This window comes from Mugil cephalus, chromosome 19, assembly GCF_022458985.1.
Source record: "Mugil cephalus isolate CIBA_MC_2020 chromosome 19, CIBA_Mcephalus_1.1, whole genome shotgun sequence".
NCBI lineage: Eukaryota > Metazoa > Chordata > Actinopteri > Mugiliformes > Mugilidae > Mugil > Mugil cephalus.
Window position 1 is genome coordinate 19,538,243 of NC_061788.1, and position 25,824 is coordinate 19,564,066.

At 44.0% G+C, this 25,824-nt stretch overlaps 2 protein-coding genes and 1 long non-coding RNA gene across 11 annotated transcripts in view; 1 reads left to right on the forward strand and 2 right to left on the reverse strand.

The window, feature by feature from the left end:
- Positions 1-212: 212 nt before the first annotated feature.
- On the reverse strand, positions 213-2,961 carry LOC124996333. The gene is made up of 3 exons (XR_007110834.1): positions 2,829-2,961; positions 1,808-1,848; positions 213-856 (listed from the first exon to the last, which is right to left on the reverse strand). It is a non-coding gene; the product is annotated as an uncharacterized LOC124996333 (long non-coding RNA).
- Positions 2,962-3,080: 119 nt separating this feature from the next.
- LOC124996332 (amyloid-beta A4 precursor protein-binding family A member 1-like) lies at positions 3,081-24,115 on the forward strand. Of its 2 annotated transcripts, none has more exons than XM_047569204.1 (13): positions 3,081-3,324; positions 7,047-8,985; positions 9,339-9,701; positions 10,269-10,308; positions 10,572-10,717; positions 17,867-17,899; positions 18,195-18,281; positions 18,370-18,570; positions 19,775-19,954; positions 20,590-20,802; positions 20,938-21,057; positions 22,170-22,310; positions 23,147-24,115. In XM_047569204.1, exons 2-13 carry the CDS (start codon positions 7,123-7,125, stop codon positions 23,216-23,218), a joined length of 3,459 nt encoding a protein of 1,152 aa, XP_047425160.1. In that variant the 5' UTR covers positions 3,081-3,324; positions 7,047-7,122; the 3' UTR covers positions 23,219-24,115. The 2 variants fall into 2 exon arrangements, with proteins under 2 accessions (XP_047425160.1, XP_047425161.1); XM_047569205.1 differs by having other exon boundaries at positions 7,047-8,937.
- The window catches only part of tjp2a (tight junction protein 2a (zona occludens 2)), a 30,807-nt gene continuing 29,006 nt past the window's right edge, over positions 24,024-25,824 (reverse strand). For all 8 annotated transcript variants that reach the window (XM_047569200.1, XM_047569199.1, XM_047569203.1 and 5 more), the window contains one exon: positions 24,024-25,797. In XM_047569200.1, coding sequence (XP_047425156.1) covers positions 25,641-25,797 — 157 coding nt within the window. In that variant the 3' untranslated portion in view covers positions 24,024-25,640. The remainder of the gene's footprint in view (positions 25,798-25,824) is intronic.

Below are 25,824 nucleotides of genomic sequence, written 5' to 3' on the forward strand. Positions count from 1 at the left end.
AAGAGTTGGACCACAGAGTGAAGACAAAACTAGCCGCATGTGAGAGGATCATGAAGCTGATTGAGAGAATAGCAATCAAGTGGACAAGCTGTCATCAAAGCAAAAGGTGGCTCTTCAGATACTGATATTAGAAACACTCTTAGAAAGTTAGAAATAGTCACAAATCAATAGTACATACAATTTCAATTGTATTAATTCAACATAAAGGTGTATTCCGTTAGCACAACTTAAAATTTATTTATTTATACTTGTTACACAAGTCTGAAAAGTAAGGTAACAATTTGCATGGACATTTCTCAGAAGAAAGGAAGGAAAACAAATAAGTTAGAATAAGTAGCAGGAGTAATTAGTTGCTTTCTCTGATAAAGTAGTCTGGCAGTAGCTCAGGAGGTAGAGCAGTCGTCCAATAACTGAAATAAATGTTGGCAGTTTGATTTCGCCCTGTCCCCAGTCTGTCAGCCATGTTTCCGTCAGTCTGCCCCAGGGCAGCTGTGAGTAGTGACATAGTTTATCTATGATAAAAGTATTACTATTTTAACACTATTACAGTTAAAATAAGCTTGTAGATAACAAGGCAAATCATATTTCTTTTACTAAAGTAATTGACTTGTATGTTTGTTAAATCATGACACTTTCTTTGTCAAAGGAAATTTCAAATTTGCAGAGTGGCCACTTGAAGAGACATTATGGGTCCAGGTGATGAGCAGATGCAGCTCCCAGGTGTGGATGTGAGTGTGAGTGGTACCAGGTTGTTCCTGGAAAATAGGGAATAGGGTCTTCTAAACGCGGTCCTGAAGTCGCTCCCCTCCCATCCTGCTGAAGGGCGCCACCTTCAGCCCGGATGAAAACACAGACCCTGGGCAGTAAACATGAATCTTGACTCTCTTGTGAACATACTGCAAACTGGAGTGTGTTGTAAGTGGATGCTTCTGGTTTTGTTTATAATAAGAGACAACCCAGTAATGGGCCACGATGAAACATTAATGTGTGTTAATTCCAGTAATGGTCCAGTGTGCACTCACCGCATGCTATGTAATAGAACACATGCAGCATTTCGTGTATTTCATTCATGAGACAGAGAAAGAGAGAGGGAGATACACAAATTATTGATGTCTTCTTTGGAACTAGAACAGCCTGGCCTGAACCCATGAAATATAGGGTGAGTAACATGAGTTACTGCCAGGAACAGAGCAACGGCGTTACCTCAGAAACACCCTGATGACCTGACTCTTTGTGATGCATTCCATATTTTGGAGCTCTTTGAATGACTCAGTTGTTTGAAATGTTTTATGCACGCCTCTGCATTCATGCAAAAGTCCACAGCCTGTATTTTAGAAAAGTGTGTTTGTGTGGCTGCAGAGATGGCAGATTAGATGCCATGGTTACTACTCAACGCCACCTCACCATCCTCCACCACACATCGTTGTCACGGTAACGGGTGTTCTCCGGCAGTAAGGTGCATGTGACTTAGGTGAGAATGATTAACATTGTAGACACAGGATGTACCGATCTACTCCAGCAGGTCTCAACATAACGTGCCTGGGTGATCATACCAGAAACACCATCAGCAATGATGACTGATGACTCCATTATGTTTTCTACACAATAGTGATAACACTAACAGGCCTGGGATAAAATCAATTTATGTTGTTTTACCTGAGCTGTTCCTGCAAAAAACAGTAGCAGCATTATGGTGCATTATAATTATTATAGATATATATTTTCTTAACTTGGTGTGTTGATATGCTTTAGGTCAGAATCTGGAAAGAACGTGCATGCTCCAAAGAAATGTGTTGTATGTTCTTACCCCGAGACTTTAAGCAACATACTGACAGCTGTTTCCAGTTTCTGCGGAGAAAAAGAGCAAAGCAAAAGGAGGTGAGCCATGAAATGTGATTCATTTCCAACTATACTGAACATGACAATGCTCGTCTGAGAGATAGGAACATAGGAACTGGGTGCAGAAAAATGGCAGCAGGTGCTCTGGACTAATGAGTCAAAATTTGAACCATTTGTCTGTAGCAGAAGGCAGTTTGTTCACCAAAGGACTGGAAAGAGCTACAATATTGAGTGTCTGTAGGCAACAGTGAAGCATGGAGGAGGTTCCTTGCAAGTTTGGGGCTGCATTTCTTCAAATGGAGTTGGAGATTTGGTCAGGATTAATGGTGTCCTCAATGCTGAGAAACACAGGTAGATATTTACCCATCATGCAATACCATCTGCAGCATGACAACAACCCCAAACCTACAGCCAAGGGCATTAAGAACTATCTTCAGCGTAAAGAACAAGAAGTCCTGGATATGATGGCATAGCCCCCACAGAGCCCCAATCTCAACATCAGTCATATCTGGGTTTACATGAAGAGACAGAAGGATCTGAGGAAGCCTACAGCCACAGAAGATCTGAGGTTAGTCCTCCAAGATCTTTGGAACAATCTACCAGCTGAGTTCCTTCAAAAACTGTGTGCAAGTCTACGCCAAATATTGACTTGATTAAGATTTCCGTTCATTCACATTTTGCATTTTGTTAATTGATGAGAATAAACCATTAACACTTACATTTTTGAAAGTATTCTTAGCGTACAGCATATTGCCTTTTTTTTTGTTTATCGGGCCGATTAAATTAGCCTAGTTGATGCTAAACACACAATTCTGTAATGAATTCTAATTAGCTCGTAGATGAAAAAAAAAGAAGTAACTATTATCAAGATGAAAAAAAAAAGAAAAAAAGGGACAATTACGGTTCATTTACTTGGCACATTTATTCACATTTAAACACATTTGAACTGCTGTGCTATGTCTGTAGTTGTAGTCACGAGCGCTTCCTACCCGGCTACCGTAATAACGATCATTCATAAAACGCTGAAACCCAGGTCGGCATTTTCGGGGACTCCTTTAGCCGGGGCACGGATCATCCAAAACGGGGACTGTCCCCAGACACTGGGGACGTCCGCGCTCCCCATAGGAAGATCCACGGGCAGCTAACAGCGACACCGCCGGCCCACGGCAGTGCGTCGCTGCAGCGGAGCACTGCAGCCTGCTGCTGCTGCTGGAGTGGGTGGGATGAGACTGAAGCATCTCATAGCCGTAAAGAACTGTTTGTGTCTGCACCGCCGGCATCAGCAGTGTTTATAAAGGCGCTTTGTGCATCGCTAATCCGCTCTGATGTCACGGAGCAGAAGGAGGGGCTGAGCTCTCCGCTTTAATCCGACCAAGTTGTCTGGAGTGACAAACAAACCAAGGCGAGCCGGGCAAGAAGGCACCGGGACAGGGGCGATGCGCGCTGCAGCAGCCGGAGCCGGGCCTGTCCTCCTCTGACACGCAGGTAAGTGAGTAAATGTCACATCCGACAGCCGACGGCGACGGCAACGCGGGTTTTTTAGTGGGAGGAGAAGGAATGCGTTCGGGTCGTTTTCACTGATGGCGGATCCGACACCTGCGGGTATCTGATGTGGACCATCAGCGCACAGAGGGGCACACGTCCACACGGGTGACAGCTTTATGTGATCGTTTGTCAGAGTAGATGTCAGGCATTTTTAGACATGGAGATAGTGAATGGCTGAGTGTGTAATTCACAGGAAATGCGCATCATAACCCAAAAATCATTTAGGATTGCGCCCTGGACATTAAGCGCATTTTTTTTAAAAAAAAGCGAGTGTTGGACTGATCACTGATAACGATTCAGAAAGCTTTAAGCCTTTTAACATAATCAAATCGTTCAAGGCCACGGGAGGGGATTTAAGAAGCACAGCACGCCTTCAAAATAAAAGCACTTGCTAGTTTGGCACTTGTTCAGGGATTAATCTACTCCCTCCCGAGAAACGGAGTAGCCTACATGTAACACAATGCAAGAAACGTGACTACTGATGCATCCCAACATGGACCATATGCTTGCTGAGGGTGTCTGGTAACTGTGGGATGTGTGCGTGCGCGAGTGAGTGAGAGAGGGCATGAATCATTCTCTCAAGAAAAGAAAGATGAGGAGAATCATTCATCATCATTGGTTTCATCAAATATTCATCTGCCCGTTATTGACAGATGCATTGGTAAATAATATAAAGAAAAATGGCAACCAATTATATTTCCCTCAGTTTTCTGTTACATAACAATTCTACTCATAACAATTCAGAAGCTGAACTAGGTAATGTTTGACATTTTTGCTTGAAATCTGTCACTGGAATTGCTTTAATTCAGGGCCAGTTGAGTCACGGATGTTGGATAATCACTGTAGAAAAGTTATGGTTTTAGGTCAGATTAAAGACCTTACTTGATTCTGGGTCTGGGGGTCCATGATTAAATGTGTGGATATTATACTAGTTCCACTAGCCCCATGCTTTCAGGCCTGTCGTGATGAAGGTTAAATGCTAGGAAACAGATGTAATCGTTCAGGATTTATGCCAATACGTAAAACACACGTGTGTCGTTGTCGGTGTGTGTTTGACGGTATAAGATCAGGGAGTTAATGGGCCAGAAAATCCCCCACACAGCAGCTTTCACTGCACCCTGACAGATGGAAGCGCGGTGCTCCTCTCACAGCTCTGCGGGCCTGGTCTGACTCACCGCCACCGCGCCAGGGCCATCTGTGACCTGGGCAACTCTTTCTCCCTGAGCGCCCCCGTCGAGTCACCCAGCCCACGCTATCCAGCCCTAAAAGGCAGGCAGAGGGACAATAGCCATTTTGGGAGTCTCCTCCTGCCTGGCAGTTGTAGTTTGTGCTCAGATTACAGGATCAGCCTTTGCCCTCTGTGACTTCAGAGTCTCAGATACTCAGTTTTAAGTCTAAAATGTATTTACTTGCAAATATAAGATGAAATTGCATCTGTAAACCTTCTGTGACCTGCTAATCCAGTAGCCAACATGTTGATTCACAACAGCCTATAGTTACACTAAGCCAATGACATTGATTTATTCAATGAAATAGGATATAAAATACACATGTGACAAAGGCGAAAACAAGATTTAAGATTCAGAAGAACTCAGAAGAGCATGTTAGGACATCATTTTATTTTAAGCTATTTATATACAGAAGTGTCCTTCAGGAATTAAGGCACTCCAGAGAGCAACTGTAATCATTATTATTATTATTATTTTAATAATATATGTAATCGCAGTTTGACGGGGGTCACTCGTAACAATGAACCCACAAAGAACTGTAAACAGAATCTTCATCTTGGCATTAGTCTGGACACAAATTGTTTTGGTTCACTTAAGGAAAGGAAAAAAAAAAAGGCAAGAGATTTTTTACTTTGTAAAAAAAACAAAAAAACAATAATTAAATTAAATACATTAGGCAGCCAGAAATAGAATGGCGACCTGTCCAGGGTGTACCCCGCCTCTGGCCCAATGACAGTTTGGATAGCCTCCAGCCCCCCTGCGACCCTCCAGAGGATAAACAGAAAATGAAAAATGAATGAATGTATGTAAAGATGGGGAAACCCACCGTGACCTCACTCACAAGTTTCCTGGAGAGCAATTTTTCAGTTTAGTTAAATGGTTAACTAGCTCTTGGCTATTCCAAAAAAAGGGCAAAGAAATGAGGCTTGGGTGAAGCTGAGGAAGAAGACTGGCGCCAAGGCTGATGGATATGGCACCCGCTGGTTTAAATTTTCAGGCACTGGAGGTTGCCAGTAGATGTTAGCTGGTGTTGGCTCTATTGCTGCTGGAATACTAAATAAGCTACTGTCAGCCATATCAACCTAAAAATATTTGTTTCTGTTCAGCTAATCCAAGTTTAAATTAGGAAAACTTAAATAATTGAAGTCTCCGTCCTCATTTCAAGCTGGTTCTCCTTTTCTCTATTCAAAATTGTACATTTTTTTTATTCATCTTGCATTTAGTCACTTAAATCCACATTTCAGATGCAAAGAATTTCAAACCTTGATTGAGTACTTTTTGTGCGTACATATATCCGTGCATTAAATAAGAGAAAACACTGTATGTTAAGTATTTAGTATTTTGTTTAGTATTTTCCTCCCACTCCACTTCATTGTTGACCTTTTCTGGAGCCAGTTTGTTATTCCTGAAACATCTACTTTTCTGTGTCCTTCCTCAGCTTGGTGACCTTAAACGAGATGAAGCCTGCCGTAGGAGATAACTGATGGAAACCCTGATAGCCTCGGCATATTAAATAAATATAAAAAACTTAGTGTCTCCTCGCAGAGACCATTTATTATTCAGATCACTACCCTATCCATTCCACTCTGTCAGGTCTTATCAGATAGCAGATAGCGGTCCCTCCTTGTCCTCCTGTCCTGCCTCCTCCTCGTCCTCATCTCTCTCATCCTGTGCCATCTGCCAGCTCCTGGTAGATTAAAGTGCACTGCATCCCAGAGGATTTATGTTTTTGCTATTAGTCATATAGAGACGTGGAGTCCTTGGTGTGATATTCAACACAAATGCTGTATTTCCTTTTTTTGAGAGGGGTTCATTAACCAGAGTACCATTCAGATTCCACCGTATCAGTAGGATTCAGTTGGAGCAAAACAGTGCAAAGCCTTGTCAAAACATCCCAGACCACCAGGTGATATCTTGTTGATCATTTTGTATGATAGACCAAAAGCAAGTTGGAAATATTCCCATTACATTGTATTCTTCTCATTTTAAAGACAAAACATTTGCTCAAATAAATAAATCATGCAAATGTACAAGAAGTATGCCCACCTGAAAACAGATATTTCAAATCATATAGTGGACACCATCTGCAGTAGTTCACACCAACCGCACTGTCCATTAATATATTGATTTGTGAGTACTTGGTCATTACCCAGACCATACCCATTCTCCCATTCAGCCTTTATTTTGATCTCTGCTACACTACACAAACAGTATCTCTTCATATATAATCTCTGCAAGGTGAACATAACACCAATCATACTATCATAGCGGATAAATACATGATCAGAGAGAAAATAAGCAAGACTATGATTCTTGTAGGCTTTCGTTGCTTCTTTATTATGTTATTAAATCTAGTAATAATATCTTTCCTTTAACCTGTTATTTCTGATGATTATTTCTTAACATGTCTTGTTTATATCTTGTCTCTCCCAGGCTGTGCTGTGAGCTGGGTTACCTTGGAGACAAGAGGAGCATGTTCTGAAAACCAGAGTCGAATTACACCCCAGCCATGAGCCACAAGTATCAGGGAGAGGCGACTGGGGAAGCAGGCGAGGAGCACAAAGCTTCCTCAGTGCCTCAGAGAAGCAGGCAGCCCAATGGGACCACTGGCGAAGCACCTGTGCGTCGATCCTGGAGGCCGTGTCAGATGCTCAACCATGACGGGGAGATGAATCCTCACCATCATCACCACCACGATCATCAGCACCCTCCTCATCACCATCACCACCCACCTGCAGGCCGTGGTCCTCCTCGGCACCGCCGCCGCCCCCAGTCGGGAAAAGGACAGGGCCAAAGTCAGGCTCAGAGTCCTGGTGCTGTCCCAGCTGTGGTTCCCTCTAGGCCGGACATCAGCGAAAGTCAAGGCACGGAGTCTCGTCCTGTACAGCATCCCCGCCCTGCTGTCGCCCGCTACCGCCGTCATGGTGATCCTAACCCCAGGCTGAGAAATCAAAGACAACGGCAGCCATTCAGAGAGATCCATGACTCCTCACCTGTTTTGGAAGAGAGGGAAGGTCCAGCAGAGGTACAGGTGCAGCAGTGCTCATCTGTTGATCCTGTAACAGACCAATCGCAGGACCGAGGATCTCTTCACCCAACTCCTGTGGCTGTTGTTACCCCCACCCATCTCTCACCTGGCCCTGTTTCCCATACTTTGGAACTTCCTCATGCTCCTGCTGAAGTTGAAGAGGACCTTCAGGAACAAAAGGAACAGTGCGTAGAGGAATCTGAGAATGTGCAAAAGAACGACATAGAACAGGAACAAGTGGCGGAAGACTCAACCGCGGGTCAGTCCATCTGCAGCCATGATGACAAAGCAGAAGAGTGCGCCGAAAGTGTGGAGGAGGATCAAGAAGAAGTCACAGACCTTTTGCAGGAGGATCCTGCAGCTCAGGGAAGTGAAATCACAGATCTTTGCTCTGACACAGAGAGTGCTGCATCGCTCAGCATGGATGGGCCTCTCCACAGCCCACCGCCGCTCCAGTCGCCAACCCCACCTTCCTCCCCTGATGTTCCACCTTTCCCCCAGTTGGACCACTTCAGTGAGGATACGAGTATGAGCCCTTTACCCGACAATGACCTGCTTCCTGAAGAGGACGACGAGGATTGCTCTGAGTCATGCTCATTGTCCCACTCCACTTCTTGCTCTGATTCTTACCCGAAAACCTATGCAGACTTTTATACAGAGTCCCACCAAAGGTCTTACCCAGAGCCGGTTCACGATTCATACTCAGAACCAAAATCCCACCCTAACTCTTTTCCTGAACCCCTTGAGAAATCTTACCCTGAGTTACAAAAGGAACCTCGCAGGCTATCTGGGCAGAGAACTGAGCCAAACAAGGCGCAGCTAGAGTCCCACCCTGAGCCCTTTTCCAGCCATAGACAGGAGAATGTACAAAAAGGGCCTCCCTCCTCCCCCACAGAGGGCTCCCATTATGTACCAAGGAGAGGCAGAGACCGCGGTTCACATCACTCACCGCCGGACCGCTCTGTCGGCTGCCGACTGCACCACTACGACGGTCAGTCTGACGGTGAGGGCGACAGCGCCGATCAAAGCCCCGTTCCCAAAAGTCGGAGACACGCACCCACACAAACAGGAACCCAAGCAAAGACGCAGTCGTCGGGGCACATCAGTTCAGAGACTCCTGATGAGCCAAATGCCATAGGTTTCTCAGGGGAGGAAGGCACAAAAGGCTCAGGAGATGCTATCAGCCTGGCAATTAAAGACATCAAGGAGGCGATTGAGGGGGTGAAAACTAAGGCAGTGCGCTCCCCGTACACACCTGACCAGCCTGTCGAGCCGATTTGGGTGATGAGACAGGAGGTGAGCCCCACAGAGGATGCGTACCCACTGCAAACTACAACTGGCCATGTTAGTATGCTTTCAATTATTATGATTTTTCCAGTTGTTTATGTCCTGTCTCGAGCAGTTAACTAGGTTCTGCTGTTGGTGGCGTCTTAACATTAAATAGAAACTAGTGTTGCTGGTTAAACTGTAGATCAGCGTATCCCTCATAGGCATTACAAATGAACTGTACATGTGTGCAGTTAATAATAGATTTTAATTAGATTTAGATTAAAAAAGTTTTCACTGAGGAACCGTTGACAAGGTGCATTTTAACATTTTGAAAAGTAGTTGCTGAACCCATGCGTCATCTGAATAAGGTAAATGCATTCCAGTCAGTGTTTCAGATTTCACACCTTTTCTCCTTTTCTTTCTCTCAGTCTTCTCCTCACTCCTCCTCTCAGTCTGCTCCTGAGTCTCCAACTCGCTATGCCTCAGTTCCAGTTCGGGATCCGATCAGTCCCCTCAGAGCTGAGGCACCCAGAGCGCCTAATCCCCAACATTATCCACAACAGCAGCCCCAACACAGCCATCACCACCACCACCAACACCACCACCAAGGCCACCAGTTACAGCAGAGGGACGTTGCAAGGCCATCGCAGGCATACGCTCAATCGCAGTCACAACCGCACGCACACATGCCTTCTAATCAGCATCAGCAGTGTCAACATCAGCACCAACAAGTGAATCCACGAACACAAGCTCAGCCTCAGTCACCTCCTCAGAAGCCGTCTGCCCAGGACGTGAGTTTAACCGTGTCCATAGCAATGTATTGACTTTGTCATGTTGTGTTTTCAGGGTTTAACAGCATTTAACAGCTTTTCTTGCTTTTTCTTGTTTTTCTTATTTTGTTCTTTGTAGGTTTTATATTTATTTTATTTGTTTCTGTTGTTAGTAAGGGAGACTTGCATAGTAAGAAGCGCATTGTGTGGTCAAAACTATTGTGCATGTGACATCTTGAATTTCAGATCTTAGTATTGGCTTAGACATAGTATCACACGATAGCAGACGTGTATGAAATCAATATCCCACTATGAATATGTTTTAGATACAGATAATGTTACCGCTGATGCTATTAAGAAAATCCTCCATAAAGGCGATATACTGTACAAAAGTTTAAGTAAGTTAAAGTGAGACTCAAGTTTGAATAAAATACATTTTGCGAAGGTAGAAATCTTATACAAGGTGTTAGATTTCCAGGAGCTAAATGGCTGACAGCAGTAAAAGGCCTGCTGAATTTAAATGAGTTAGGAGAGACCTGCAGTATGTGAGCAGAAATAATAGCATGTTTTTCTTTTTTGCCTTTCCAGATTCGTAGATCTCTTCCCCCTTTTCCCACATTTGTCGACGGTGAGTGAATTCCCATAATCATACTTTTACTCCCAGCTCCGCTCTTTTTATCTTGCGGGCTTAAGATGAATATTTAAACATGCTGCATTACGATCTTGTTTTGGTTTGTGTGTTTTCTGCGCACAGCTCCAGGCTCATATTTCAAACATTTGTTTTGACTGTTGCACATTGAGGGTGTAGTTTCACTAGATGTTACCTTTACTCCCTAATCTAGACATGTAGTGTGTGTGTGTGAGCCTAACAAGTGCATGTGGTTCATGTAGTCCCAGGACCATGCGACCCTGAAGACCTTATTGACGGCATCATCTTTGCCGCGACTTACCTGGGCTGCACTCACCTGCTCTCAGAGAGGACGCCCACAAAGAGCGCCCGCATGCAGCAGGCCCAAGAAGCAATGAGCAGAGTACGGGTGAGAGGAAGTTCTAAACCTTATTTGATCTCATTTTATGTTCCTTCTTCCATCCTAGTGAATATCTGGATATCTGTGCCCTGTAATAATTTAGCTTATTAAACTGCGGGTCTGTATAATGCCTTAGATGCCACTTTTGTTCATGTTATGTTGACATTTGTTCAGATTTAAAACTGCAGTTTCTGAAATAGCTCATTGAGAACCGGGTTAAAACCAGTAGTATACAGCCATGGTAAAAATCAGCCATCTGTTCGTTATTTTGAGCTGAAACATGAAAGATGGATTCAGTTGAATTAAGACTTACATTCATTTGTTAAAAGACAGTGTGGTGTATAGCACATTTAAATGTTTCTATCTTTGATAATAATACTTTAAAAACACTTCATGTACACTTGACCAACAATCTAAGATGTGAAAGTGGTAGCTCTCCTGTTTGGTGACTTACATTATATATTATATATTATGGTATTTTCTAACATGCTATAACACAGTGATGTAACTGAGGGGTCTTTTAAAGGCTGAAGCCCTGAGCAGGCGACACAGCCAGTGGGCGGACAGTCCCCGGGTTTGTGCACACACCGCATCATTCACAGATCACTGCTTCTGATCCACAGTCACACAGGCTTTTCTGCTCAGCTCTGCTGGATGTTATATAAACTGTTGTACAAGGCCGTGGGGCCCTGGAGACCAAAGGCTTCACTCTCTTCTCTGGTCAAAGTGTATGATGTCAAACATGCATCACGCGAGGGCTAAATACATTGTTCACAGTGATCACTGTGAGTAAATCAGTAGAAATGCTATTTGTGTGTGGTGCGTTTGTTGCTTTCTTGGTGTGTCAGATTAGAGGAACTAGTCTTTATGAATGTAGTTTCAATGTTGTTTGGGTCGGGAAAGGCGGTGTCAGGGAGTGAGTGAGTGACACGCTGACAACGTGGTGTTCAAACGTAGAACTATCTGAGCACGACACATGAGCAGGAAGATGTTACCACTGTGCAGAGACAAGTGAGGAAAATCTGTGGCTCTGCTTCTGGACGGTTGACTGACAGTTCCAGGGCATCGCATCCGTTAACCTCTTGCGAACCTGCATCCTCTTTTGGGGACATTATTCTTCACTTAGACCTGTTGTCCTCATAAGTGTATGTTTTTGTCTAAAATGCACTGGTAGCAAAGGGTCAGTGCATTCATTCTACAGCCAATCATGGGACAAAAGTGGACAAGGTACAAAATCTCATCAAGTTTTATGGTTGGAACGTGTTTGTTTATCCTTTTTCCATTTTCTAGTTTGATATTACGTGCAAATTTAACAAATTCTCTCGATAGTAATGAACTTCCACGTCGCTAATTAGCAAGTACTCATTTGAGGACGTTGGGACTTCATTGTCTGCAATCCTGTATTTGTACAGCCATGTTCAGGTATTGAAATAGTTTTATAGAATTGTTGCACATTGGTGACTTCATTGTATCATACAATGAAACAATCTCCACATATGAGGACATATTTTTTTCTAAAAACTACTTCCTGTTTAAAGATGATGCTAAGCTTTTATACTTGTTAGGTTCTACTTATCCTAAATATCTTGGAGAAATTAAATGCGTTGCGAAAAAAAACTTCTCAGGTGGTTAAAATTGCTTCCGTCAGGAAATAGCTAGCTACCATCAATCCACTTGTTTTAGCTGCTTTAACTGTTCATATGTTAAAGCTACCTTGACGTTTTAGATTGGATTCAACTTTACTGTCATATTGTACAGGTACACAAACAACAAAATACAGAGGTTTTGACAGTTGACATTGAACCAATTGTGCAGACAAAGGCGGTGCAAAATTAAATCAATGATAATATGATAAAATAACTTTTTTGCGTTAATTTGTTACATTTAGTGTGTGTTTCCTTGATTTGTCTTTACAATTGGTCTGATATGGTAAGGTCACATGTCATATGGTTATGATGTGCAGTTGTGATGTCATGCAGCTGCGGTCACATGGTAATGAATGGTAATGATGTGTCGGCATGACAACTGGTGTGCTGTCATATGGTTGTGATGTCATGCAGCTGCGGTCATATGGTAATGATGTGTTGGCATGACAACTGATGTGTTGTTATGAGTCGAATTCCATTAAGGCTTTGATGTCATCATCAAAAACACTTCAATGTATTTATATACCTCCAGTAATCTGGTTAATTTAGTTTCGTTTCAAACTGCGACACGAGTGACAAACTACTGAGTGCGTCTTCAGACAGTGATACGAAGTGACTTTCATTCTACATTTCTACATCAATCAGCCCTGAGCAACAACAACTGGTCCAAGTACCATATTTCTATCAGTCCATTGCAGGAGCAAGAGGACTTACAGTTCTTTACCAACCTGAAGTCAAAGAGAAGTCAAGACATGACTCTCAATCTGACCATGGAGCTCCAAAGATCAGAGACCTGTTTAAAGGAGCTGAAAGCTCGACTCAAAAAGGCAGAGGAGGACAGTTTCCTCCAGAAGAAACAGCTCATGCAGCTATCTTCAGATCTGGAGTCAGAGAAAACAGACAACAAGACTCTCTGGAACCAGGTTGAATATTTGACCCTTGAGCTCCAGAAAGTAAAGACCTGCTCAGAGGAGCAGAGCAGTTTACTCCGCAAGGAGAGAGCCAGGTGTTTGGAGGAGGAAACACTGAGGAACAAACTGCTACAACAATTTGAACAACAACTGGAACAACAGCAGGTCCTAGTCCAAGAGATGGAGGAGCTTAATGTTCGGCTCCAGCGGGCAGAGAGGGACAACATCTCCCAGAAGCAAAAGGTCTCACAGCTTTCTGTAGACCTGGAGTCAGAGGTGAAGGAAAACAAGACTCTCTGGAACCAGGTGGAATATTTAACCACTGAAGTCCACAGAGCAGAAACCAGCGCCAAAGAGCAGGCCGCTTTGTTACGCAAAGAGAGAGCCAAGTGTTTACAAGAGGAAACACTGAGGATCAAACTGCAAAAACAGCTTGATCAACAACTGGACGTGACAAAACAGCAGGAGGCCCTAGTCCAAGAGACGGAGGAGCTTAAGGTTCAGCTCCAAAAAGCCAAGGAGGACAGTGTTTTCCAGAAGCAAAAGGTCTCACAGCTTTCTGTAGACCTGGAGTCGGAGGAGAAGGAAAACAAGACTCTCTGGAACCAGGTGGAATATTTAACCAATGAGGTCCACAGAGCAGAAACCAGCGCCAAAGAGCAGGCCAGTTTGTTGCGCAAAGAGAGAGCCAAGTGTTTACAAGAGGAAACACTGAGGATCAAACTGCAAAAACAGCTTGATCAACAACTGGTGGAAGCAAGACAACAGGAGGCCCTGGTCCAAGAGATAGAGGAGCTTAAGGTTCAGCTCCAAAAAGCCAAGGAGGACAGTGTCTTCCAGAAGCAAAAGGTCTCACAGCTTTCTGTAGACCTGGAGTCGGAGGAGAAGGAAAACAAGACTCTCTGGAACCAGGTGGAATATTTAACCAATGAGGTCCACAGAGCAGACACCAGCGCCAAAGAGCAGGCCAGTTTGTTGCGCAAAGAGAGAGCCAAGTGTTTACAAGAGGAAACACTGAGGATCAAACTGCAAAAACAGCTTGATCAACAACTGGTGGAAGCAAGACAACAGGAGGCCCTGGTCCAAGAGATGGAGGAGCTTAAGGTTCAGCTCCAAAAAGCCAAGGAGGACAGTGTCTTCCAGAAGCAAAAGGTCTCACAGCTTTCTGTAGACCTGGAGTCGGAGGAGAAGGAAAACAAGACTCTCTGGAACCAGGTGGAATATTTAACCAATGAGGTCCACAGAGCAGACACCAGCGCCAAAGAGCAGGCCAGTTTGTTGCGCAGAGAGAGAGGCAAGTGTTTACAAGAGGAAACACTGAGAATCAAACTGCGACGACAGCTGGAACAGACAGAACAAGAACTGGCTCATGAGAAAAGTCAAAATGAGCTGCTGGTGAGTCGGAATGATGAAACGAGGGCTGAGCTCGAGAGATTAAAAGTTTCGTACGATGAGATCCACCACAGGTATGAAACTGAACTGTGGGAAGTGAAGCAGGAGAATGGCATCCTTCAGCAGCAAGCTCAGGCTCAGTTTGAAAGTGCAACTGAGTACCAGATGCTGAATGCTGAGCAGAACGTCATCCAGGAAACTGACGAGACGTCATTCTCCGAACATTCACAGGACATGACCCTACAACTCCCAGAACAGAGCTCTGGAAACTTTAGGGAAGAGGTTCATCAACCCCTCCACACAGAGACCTCACAACTCATGGATGCACCAGAGGAGGAGACCTCCATGCAGGAGGAAGAAGAAGAAGAAGGAGAAGAGGTGGATGTGGTGGAGGAATCCACTTCACAGACACTTGAAGTCAATGAAGAGATCCTATGTTCAGAGAAGAAGACTCCAAAGCACAAGACCTGCTTTTCCGTCTGGATTAACTCTCTCTGGAAACGAGCAAGACGAAAGAAGAAGCAAAAGAACCGTGACGACTAGGACGGGACATGTCAGAATCACAACAGAAGAACAGTTCTACCAGAATAGTTAATGATAATAATGAATTCGGGTGATTTCAGAAGCTTCCTGAACCTGTCAAGGCAGCAAAAACAATCTCATTAAAACAATCTATTGTTGTTTTAATTATGAGTCTGCATGGGGCAGTGGAAGGAGTACATCTTACTAAGACGTTGGAGAAGGGCTGCCTGCAGCTCCTCATCTAACAGCTTACTGTGGGTGTTCTTTCTTTCACAGATTACCATTTCAACCAGATATTCAACATTACCATTTTAACTATGCGAGTAGAACTTTTCTAAACAAATGTGCAAAATTACAAAAATAAATAAATTCAAAAATAATAATCATGAGTAATCTTAATTCATTCAAATGTCTTACCTGTCTAAACTGTCTAACCAAAGATCTCAGAATGAGATACTGTTTTACCTCCTGAGACCCTGCGTTCCCTTATGGGGACATACATACATACATATATATATATATATGATATGTGTGTCTATATATATACCTCAAATATATTTTTGAAATAACAAATATACAAATACACAAACGTGCAATATAGCCAAGTGGTTGAAAAGAAATGCAGGTGACTCAAGCAGCACAGAGAGATGTACGCTGATTATTATACAAGTTGTCTGCCAGCTGTGAACCACGGAGTGTGATGTGATGGCTCAGAGATATACGCTGACATCCACCACAGGTCAGGAGTCAGATTGTAGCGTGCCATGGTGATGTGACACACAGCCTGCAGAGCTGCTGAGACGCTGAGCAGACACACGTGTTTTCTCCACGCACAGAGTGCCACTGGAGGTGATGCTGGCATCTGTTGACATAGATGCTGCTAAAGATGGCAAAAATGTCCATTCCCAACCATTACCAATGCTCCTTTATGAGTCTTTTCTCTGGCCTGTATTTGTGGACTGTATAATTTATTTTATATAATATATATTATATACACGGTTTGTACAGTCACAAATTATTTCCTTCAGTTTCATTCTGCAGTAACTGTTTACTGTTTGGTCTATTTTCTCTGACTCCTCGTTCCTACCATTTAGTAATAACCAAAGCAGTGGTTGATGGCTTAAATTCATGAGGACAGGGCCGGTGTTTAGCTCAGCGAGTAGAGCACCCGCCCCACGTGTTGAGGCCACAGTCCTCACTGCAGGCGACCCCGGTTCACATCGGGCGCCCTCTCCTGCATGTGTTTTGATGTAATACTTGTCTACTGTCTGTGTACTAAAACACACCCCATAATAAAATCTAAATGTAGTATCCTCAGACTCACATTCTGATAAGAAGTGATTCTAGCTGTGGCAGCTGTTCCTCATTAGAGGAATAAAGTTACTTGAATGAATGAGTGATTCGGTGAATGCTTTATTTCAAACATGTAATAAAACGAAACGTAGAAAACAATATTTTTACGATATTCGCCTAACGTGTTCGAAAAGGAGTAGGTGGAAACCTTATGCTTATTTAATTCCTTTCTCCATTTAACATTTACTTTCTGTGTTTTGTTTTTGCTTTTTCCACATGCTCATAAACATGAGACATATACATACCTCCCCTTTTCCCCATACCTGGTCATTTTAAAGGGACATTATAAACTACTAATAATATTGTGTCCTGGATACGTATGATACAGTCAATAGTTGGGGTCAATGAGAAACTTTTAAATTGTCGACAACAGCAGGTTAAGAGGTGTGTAAAGAACGTAAATGAAAGATTAAAACTGCCGCTTATGACCTGACTGCTAGTGTCACAGAGTCAGACCCAGCACCACATCACTCATAGAGCTAAAGCAGACACGCATCACACTGTTGGCTAGTGGGTGAGCATGAATGAAGACAGATTGCAGCAACATTACCTGCACCAAGACTGACGCTAATGAAGTGAATGGGTGAGGTTTTAGAGAGGTTTTAGCTGAGGCCTGCTCAGATAAGCTCTCCATGTGACCAGCTGCCCCCCCAGCACCAGGGCGCTGCTGTTCTAGAGGTCAATCTGCAGATTATTGTCTAGATTAAGTGATTAATTATTTAGTGTGTAAAATGTTAGAGAGCTGTTAGCATATCTGAGGCCGATGTGGTGAAAAAGCAACCACAGAGCCGCTGTTGTCGTTAGCGACACCTGTTATTTCACATCAGTAAGTGCAAGTACGGCTCCGTGTCAGACATGACATCCCCTTTAATCACCGCCGAAGGGGGGCAGACGGTTTTTCGATTTTGAACTTTGAAGTAACACACAGACTTTAAAGAGCAAACGGCGACACAAGCCAACAACTGGAAACACAAAGCCGCGACGGGGCGTGTGTCTGCAACACATGAGGTCGCTCTTCTTTCTTTGGGGTCATTTGTGTCACATTGATTCAGAGAACCCTTTTGATAACGTTCCCCGCAAAGGCCTGTGGCAGCCTTCTGTTGTCAGATGTGATAGACAGTAACACGACTGTCCACCCACACACGCACACACACACGCACACACACATAGACAACACACACCTTTAAGGTTCTTTTGTCCTTTAATTTGGCATTTGGAATGGAGAAAGTCCACAGTGAATGAGGAGTTTGGCTTTTTCTTTACAGGAAAGAAGCTCTTTTTCTGTTGTTTATCCTTTTTTTCTGAGTGTGTCCTGTGTCTTCTGATCACTGCAGGCGGCTCAGAAGCAGGCGAAGAACAGGAAGAAGGTGAGTTTGGTGTCTTTGTGTTTGTCACGTTTCATGTAAAAAGATGATGCGTGCAGAAGTGTGTCGTCTAGTGATGATGTGAGAGCAGAATAGCAGCACAACGTTCAGCTTCAGTGTGTTAATTGCGTAGTACAGAGTACATATGACGCGGGTGTGCGCTTTTATTAGTCTAACCAGCAGACGTTAAGATTTGAAAACCGTCGTGACATCAGATCTGCTCGCCCTTCTTAGCCGCTCCTCGTCAACCCCTTGCTTATTCTGCTCACCTCTTCTCGCCCTGTTCCTATCTGAGCAGAGCCCTGACAGCGAGGCTCCATCCACTGCAGAGGTCGATCTGTTCATGTCCACGCAGAGGATCAAAGTCCTCAATGCAGACACTCAGGTAGGAAAAACGATTTTCAAATAAATCTAATAAAAAGTGGGCTACTCTCTAAATTCTCCCTCTGCTGTTTCCGTTTTTTGTCCACCAGGAGTCTTTAATGGACCTGCCACTGAGGACGATATCATACATAGCCGACATCGGTAACATGGTCGTTCTGATGGCCCGGGGGAAGATGGTCCGGTCCCGCTCAGCGCAGGAGAACCTGGACCACACAGCTGAGCAGACCACCATGACCCAAGACGACAGGCGGCTGTACAGGATGATCTGCCACGTCTTCGAGTCCGAGGATGTGAGTTGCTGTTGCTGTCATGCGATGCATTTAGTTTCCATGGGCAGCGTTCATAGTGAGAACTGCAGCAGTGACGGCTGACAAGTTTAACGGGGAAAGATCCAGAAGAGGGATGAATGATGGGAGCGGGGGAGAGGATGGATGGGGGGTTGTCTTGTTAGGCTCGTCCGGGCTCGTAGTCGAGGAGCACGAGGCTTCTGTCTGAAGTTAAAGAACCCAGATGGTGCCTGAATAGAGGAGAAAAAGCAGAGGAGGGAATGGAGGATATGGAGAGGAATTTGGCAAGGTTTGGGTAGGATAGGAGGATGGAGGGATGAAGGGGACATGGGAGGAGGATGAATGGATGTTGAGAGGTTTGTTAAAGGTAGCTGTAACTTCGAAGGATGAGTAGATGACAGTTCAATGGGCATAAGTACGCTCGACAGCAACCAGGGACGTGACACTGCTCCTGGACCTTATTTAGCTTCATTACTTTTTCTTATTTAGTTCGTGAAAATGTAGTGAGTTGCATAGCCAGAAATAATTGTTAAACGTCTAGAAATAACTGAAACATATTAATATAATCCTTAAGATATCCCACTGGTTTTCCATCATGCTCTGACACTTTAAGTATTAAATTCCGTGTGGGTTTGAAAGATCTTCATAACTTCATAACTTTTTCTAGCACATAAATCCCAAACTGTTTGGAAGTTCATTCGGGTTAAGGACCTGTATGTTTGCTCTAAGTTAGAACAAGGTGGAGTGGATGGTTCCTTTTACCTTTTTACAGGATATTCTTTAGTTAGTGGCCTATATGTAACCTTGCTTAGTACAAACACTGGAAGCAGAGGGGAACAGCGTTAGCATTAGCCAAAAAAAATGAATGAATAAACCTTTTAAAAACAGAAATAAGTTTTGTTTAAAGGTAAGGAAGAAAATGAGAGTAAAGGTGATTAGCAATCACCTCCCCTTCTTAGGTGACAGTTTTGTTTTCTTTCTTTGTTAATTTGCTCTATTTAGATGTTGCTAGAAAGTTGAAGTTTAAACCTGTTTTTACTTCTAACACCAGAAAAGAAAGAAAGAAATACTTCCACTAAGAAACACAGACAGGGCTGTCACAGGTGTATGATTTATCCATTCTTTTCTGTTAATGGGATGTAAATAAAACTTTTACAGTTGGGGTCTATTTAGTTTGTCACTCACAAACGGATCCTCCATCCACCAGGCCCAGCTGATAGCCCAGTCCATCGGACAGTCCTTCAGCGTTGCCTACCAGGAGTTCCTCAGGGCCAACGGCATCGACCCAGAGGACCTGAGCCAGAGAGAGTACAGCGACCTGCTCAACACTCAAGACATGTACAACGACGACCTCATCCACTTCTCCAAGTCAGAGAACTGTAGAGATGTAAGTCGGCCACCAGGTGGCAGCACAGTCACAGACCCCAATGACTTCTGCCTTGAATCAAGGGACAGAGACAAAAATAAACTTAAATTTAAAAAAAAAAAAAAATCCACTTTGCACATTGAAACATCTTCGCTTTCTTTGTGTTGTTTGAAACTTTTCTTCTCATAAAGGACACCACAACATTTCAGTTCAGACGAAGTCATGATTAATTATTATTTTCTGTTAATTTGCCTCCAGCTTGTTTGAATGAGCAGCTGCTTTAGCAGTCACAGCTGTGTGACAGTCGTCCTAAAACATTTCATTTGTTCATAAAAAAGAAAAACACCCCAGCCTCAGTGTGAAGGTGAATTGAAGACACACAGCCCTGCCTGACCTCAGAGCCTCCTCCCTGCTCTCGCAGCTCTGAACGCCTCCTGTCACCTCACATTTCTCAGGATGGTGCGGTCGGCCGCGGCGAGCCTAAAGCACGCTGTGGTTTCAGGCTGTTTGGAGGACTGTGGTAGTTCACTAGTAGAGCACTGTGTAACTATGTGGATCTGAACAGTTGATAGGTGTAAACTAGGTGTAAACAGCTTATCCAGCAGGATGGACGTTCTGCAAATGGTTCTCGTTCTGAAGCCGGTGTTCCCCTGCAGGTTTACATCGAGAAGCAAAAAGGCGAGATCCTGGGTGTGGTGATAGTAGAGTCCGGCTGGGGGTCCATCCTCCCCACCGTCATCATCGCCAGCATGATGCACGGTGGCCCCGCGGAGAAGTCTGGCCGACTGAACATCGGAGATCAGATCATGACCATAAATGGGACGAGTCTGGTGGGTTTACCTCTCAGCACCTGCCAGAGCATCATCAAGGTACACTGCTGCTCTGCATTCACTACAAAAACAAGTTAGACCAAGACCAATTAATGCTTCTTTTTTTATCATATGGAAAACTGAGCAGAACATGAACTCTGGCGTCTATATCTAACCTGACTGGTGTTTCTACAGGGTCTGAAGTCTCAGTCCAGGATCAAGATGAACATCGTCAGGTGTCCCCCCGTCACCATGGTGCTCATTCGCAGGCCCGACCTGAGATACCAGCTGGGCTTCAGCGTCCAGAACGGCATCGTGAGTATCAGGACTTACACACACACTTGCCTTCAGACGGGACTGCTGAGTTGATGGTTACGACATGAACACAAAACACTGGTCATTAAAATAGTACCATCAGCTGCAAAGCTTAGTTTATTCCCCCGTGGCCGGTCCACGTGGAGCCTACGCCGGTGAAAGCGTTTATCCCTGTGTGGCGGCATTGTTCTGAACTAAGCTGCTCGTGTTGGAGTAGGAGTTAACGTCTTATCATTCCAGCCTTTTTGCAAAAAAGAAAAGAAAAAAAAAACGACCATTGAGGACAGTAAGTATGTTCATGAACATTTTGGAGCTCATGCATGGTCATGGTCTCTTGTGAAAGCCAAGACTTCTGCCAAGTTTCTATCGCAAAAGTCAGACAGAGGCACAGTTAAAAAAATAACAATCAATGAATCAATGAAATCAGAAGAAAATGACGTATTGCCTGCAGCATTTACTCGCATGCAACTTGTGTACAGAGCTCTGATTGGTTCAAAAAGCTTCTGCTGTCCCATATATGACCCAGCGGAATATTAAAGGGTTAATAAAGGTGGACCAATTATTACTTTCACAGCCACGCTGGTCTGCGTCATCAGTGCGTGGTTATTTTTGTAGGGAAGTGCACGTCAGCGTATGGAGTTGGAAGTCTGTGGTGTAGAAGTGCTCCACAGCTACAGCTTAGAAATGACTATAGATTGAAAAGTCACGTGAAGACAGCTGCTAGGCAACTATTAGCAGAAGGCAGGGAAACTAATGTGGGAAATGCAAAGACATAAGAAAAGAACGAGAGTCTGGTCATGTGGGTTTGAGGTGGGCGTCAGCCACACATGTTCCTGTAGAGAGGCTTCCAACAACAGCTCCAGAGGCTTTGGATGAGTTGTTGCTGCTACGTGCTAGTGTTGTTCTTAAAGACATAAGAAGAGCTTGTATTTTGTCTTCTAAGCGTGCATTTATCCATCTACAGGCCAGCTTCAGTTTCCTATCAACAAACACGGGAACACATCTTGCTTTGATGCTGACCTCAGAGTTCCAGATATCACATTAAGATTGTCCTCTGTGCTGCTGCTGCTGCTGCTGGCTAAGTGGCCTGTGCTTTGAACTGCTGTGTGCAGATCTGCAGCCTGATGAGGGGAGGCATCGCTGAGAGAGGAGGCGTCCGGGTCGGCCACCGCATCATCGAGATCAACAGCCAGAGCGTGGTGGCGACTCCTCACGAGAAGATCGTTCAGATCCTGTCTAATGCCATGGGAGAGGTGAGAGTAATGGAATGTTTCAGGCTATTTTAGCCATTGTTAGCCCTTGTTCAGGGCGCAGGCAAATCAGGTGTTTATCTCAAACCAGATCTTGACGACAGACTTTCCGCCCTGTTATCTGCACTGTTATTTGTGTGTCCGGTTGCTGTGGTAACAACATAGTTAGTTGTGATGACGCTGGTTTAAATTATATGGTTCCTATAGGTTCCACTCAGCTTCTGGTACAGAATAAGTGTCAGGAGGTGATTGTAATGTAGTGTTGTGTTGTTGTCCTGCATGGTGGGCTGCTACAAGCACTTCCGTCTCTCTGGGCTCATGCAGCTTCCAACATGAGCGCCTCATGCATGTATAGAAGACGTACTGGAGGGAGTCTTATTGCAGAGTCTGTCCAGACTTCCTGAAACCCATCTGGGTATATGCCAAAAAAAAAAAAAAAACGTCAGAACTACTCACATAAATGTTAAGCTTTGCCTGGTTGGTTGGAATATCTATAGGAAATGTTTCAAGAAAAAAGTTAATGGCATTTTGGAATTAATTTAAAGTACAGTATGTAAAACACATTCAGGGGATTAGGAACAAGAACAGTGGTGATTAGCGACGCCTTTACAATTCTAATTATACCTCTTCATTCTCACTTTTCTTTTTTCTGTTGATGGAGTGCATATAAAAATCCAAAGGGCTGCTCCCTTCCCTGCTCCCCAGCACGTAATTTGACTGACCTAAATATCTAATGAGATTTAACTGCCTAATTCATGCATGAAAATAATGTATTTGGGAAGAGTATTAGCGTTAGTCACTTGCCTTTTCAAACCACTCTTTGTTCCTTTCTGCTCCAGATCCACATGAAGACAATGCCTGCAGCCATGTACCGTCTGCTGACAGCACAGGAGCAACCTGTCTACATCTGAACGCACAAACACACACACACACTACACGCCACTCCGTTCGCCACATTACCCCCCACCCCACCCCGTCTTTACTACTGTCCATCCAGCTTTCAGTTGTGTTACCCCCCTCCCTCCATTTCCTGTTTACTATCACTTGCCTTAATCTGTACAGTTGACTGTCCTGTAAACATGTACACCTACAGTACGACAGCAGAAGGCAGATTATCTCACCGGGCCGAGTGTTAATGTGACGTTTTTATGTTCTACCAAAGATAAATCGTGGATTTTCTCGTGCATATTTAGGTGACGAACAGAGTCACTGTTAGCTTTGGTTGAGTAGCTGTAATCTCTGAATGTACTCATGTTGGACCTATAGATGATCAGGGCGACCCGAGTGATGAAGAAGGTTAAGGCGGTCACGTTAAAGGGGAATGCATGTATAATTCTGGTGAATAAACGGAGGATGAAAAAAAAGCACCGTGGTGTGTTCTGTTCAACGGGAAATGGAAATGACGATTCAATTGTAAATATGTTCATTTTACTGATATTGTAATGTTGTGGTTTCTCATTTGACTACTGAGCTTAGTGTCATGTACAAACGACTTTACTTTAATTTCATATCTTTATTTTGCAGCATACAGACACTAGGGCCTCCACAGGTCACTTTAGATGCTTAATAAGTATATATAAACTAAGCTACATCAGCTTTCTTCCCCGTATGTTTTTTGTGGTGACAGGTTGGTCTGGAGCCGCTCCACTCAGAACTGATGATGATAATGGAGTTAAATTAGTCTCCAACAAAACAAAAGTGTCACTTTGACAAAGACACGGTGTAAAAAAAGATTTATTTATTAGAATAAACCAAGACTCTCGTGTAACACTCAGAAGATGACAAATTAAAAAAAAGAAAAAGAAAAATGAGAAAAGAAGAACAATTTACAGCTATTGAGAAGACACTAAAAACAACAATGATTGTCACCACATTCCCAGGACTCTGCACAGAAAGACGAGAGTGAGTCGGGTGTGTGTTCAGTATAAAAACAAAAGCCATATAAACGTGATTGTCTCTGGTTACAAGAAGATAGTAAAGACAAACACACTGCGCCGCATCCTTTAAGTCCAGCTCAAAACTAAAGAGGAGTCTTCACACTTGACCCTGAACGTTCATGACGCACTTTCAGTGAAACCTGTGACTGACGCCAACACAGGAACGATCGACAGGCAGACACAGGCAGGACGCGATCCTGTAACTATCATTTCCATATCCTGACATTTTCAAATGTAAATGTGTAGCTTCTGATCATCCTGAAGCAGCGTTTTATTAATTTACCTTTCAATGGATTCAGTGCTCTTCTGTTCCAACAAGAACATAAACAGTAGTTAAAATAGTTACAGTGTAAATCCACAATGAATTTTGTTCATTTAGACAAAGTAAAGTGTTTTGGCTAAATTGAAAACATTTCACACTGACTCTTGTTTGGTCTGTTCCACATAAACACTCCATAATTTTTATTTATTTATTTATTTTTTGCACCCAGCTCCTGATTTTCATGTAATTAAGAGGCCCATCCTATCTACACGGTCTTTATTTCCAAAGGTGACATCAGAGCTACAAGGCACTAGAAAAGACGCTGCCTCCCAGAACGCCCGCGTCTTAACACAGTGTAGCGTGGACACAGGTGTCCAGGCTGGGACGCGGAGGCGGAAAACAACCTCGGCAGGAGAGAGATGATCGACACCTGATGTCAGGGCAGCTGCTAACACAGCGCAGGACACGCACTGGCGCGTGCATCTCAAACATGCTGCGTGCGCGAAAATGTTTTCTTAAAAAGTCAAACAGCTCGGATGCTGTGCAGAGTCTGCGGTGTCATGTCAGCGGTTTGGCTGCAGCGTGGCGGTAGCTCGCTCCACTTTCTGCCTCTCATGTATTAAACGTGACATTCTCATAACAGAGGTAAGCTTAAGAAAAGCAAACACACACTTCTCTTTGAGGAATCCACAAACACTGAAATATTTTTGAGCTGCGCCTGGTTGGAGGCTGTAGCTGCACAGTCACTTTGCATTCTTTAGATTTTTTCTGTCTGAAAAAAAAATGAGAAATGAAATCCAAGAATATGTGGGCAGGAATGACAAATGGCCTTTTTGATACAAGTGCAGCATTTAAAGACGGTAGGGTGTTTATCTTTCAGAAAGACGGACAAAAGACATACGCTGAAACATGGGTGTTGCTTTAGGACAGAGGTGAAGGTGAAGCAGGCTTTTGGAGGATGCTGTGTGTGGCCTGGTCTTCCTGTACAACAAGTAGTGAAACCACGGACGTCTTAGCAGGAGTCCAGCTACAATTGAAGAGTTCTCAGAGTTAAGGTAAAGCCGCAAAAGCCGTTACCACGGCAACAGGCATCCAGCGTCCACTTGTAACGAGAGCGGTGAGCGGTTTCCTGGCCTACAGCTCGGTGTCTTTGTACTTCTGAGGGTTGTAGTATCCTCTCTTGGTTTGGTCGGCCAGCTGTCTGCGGTACTCGGCCTCCTCGTCCTCGTGTCCTCTCGTCTCGGAGTAGTACGGCCTGGACGGAGTCTGAGGCTCGGGGTTGGAGCTTGAACTGATCACACAAATGGAACATTAACCC

What these genes read in the sequence shown, in the direction of transcription:
- LOC124996332 (XM_047569204.1), top strand. Translation starts at nt 7,123, where the DNA reads ATGAGCCACAAGTATCAGGGAGAGGCGACTGGGGAAGCAGGCGAGGAG. An exon ending in ACGTCTTCGAGTCCGAGGAT is followed by an intron (nt 18,571 to 19,774) that starts GTGAGTTGCTGT and finishes TCCATCCACCAG; the next exon opens with GCCCAGCTGATAGCCCAGTC. An exon ending in TCAGCGTCCAGAACGGCATC is followed by an intron (nt 21,058 to 22,169) that starts GTGAGTATCAGG and finishes TGCTGTGTGCAG; the next exon opens with ATCTGCAGCCTGATGAGGGG.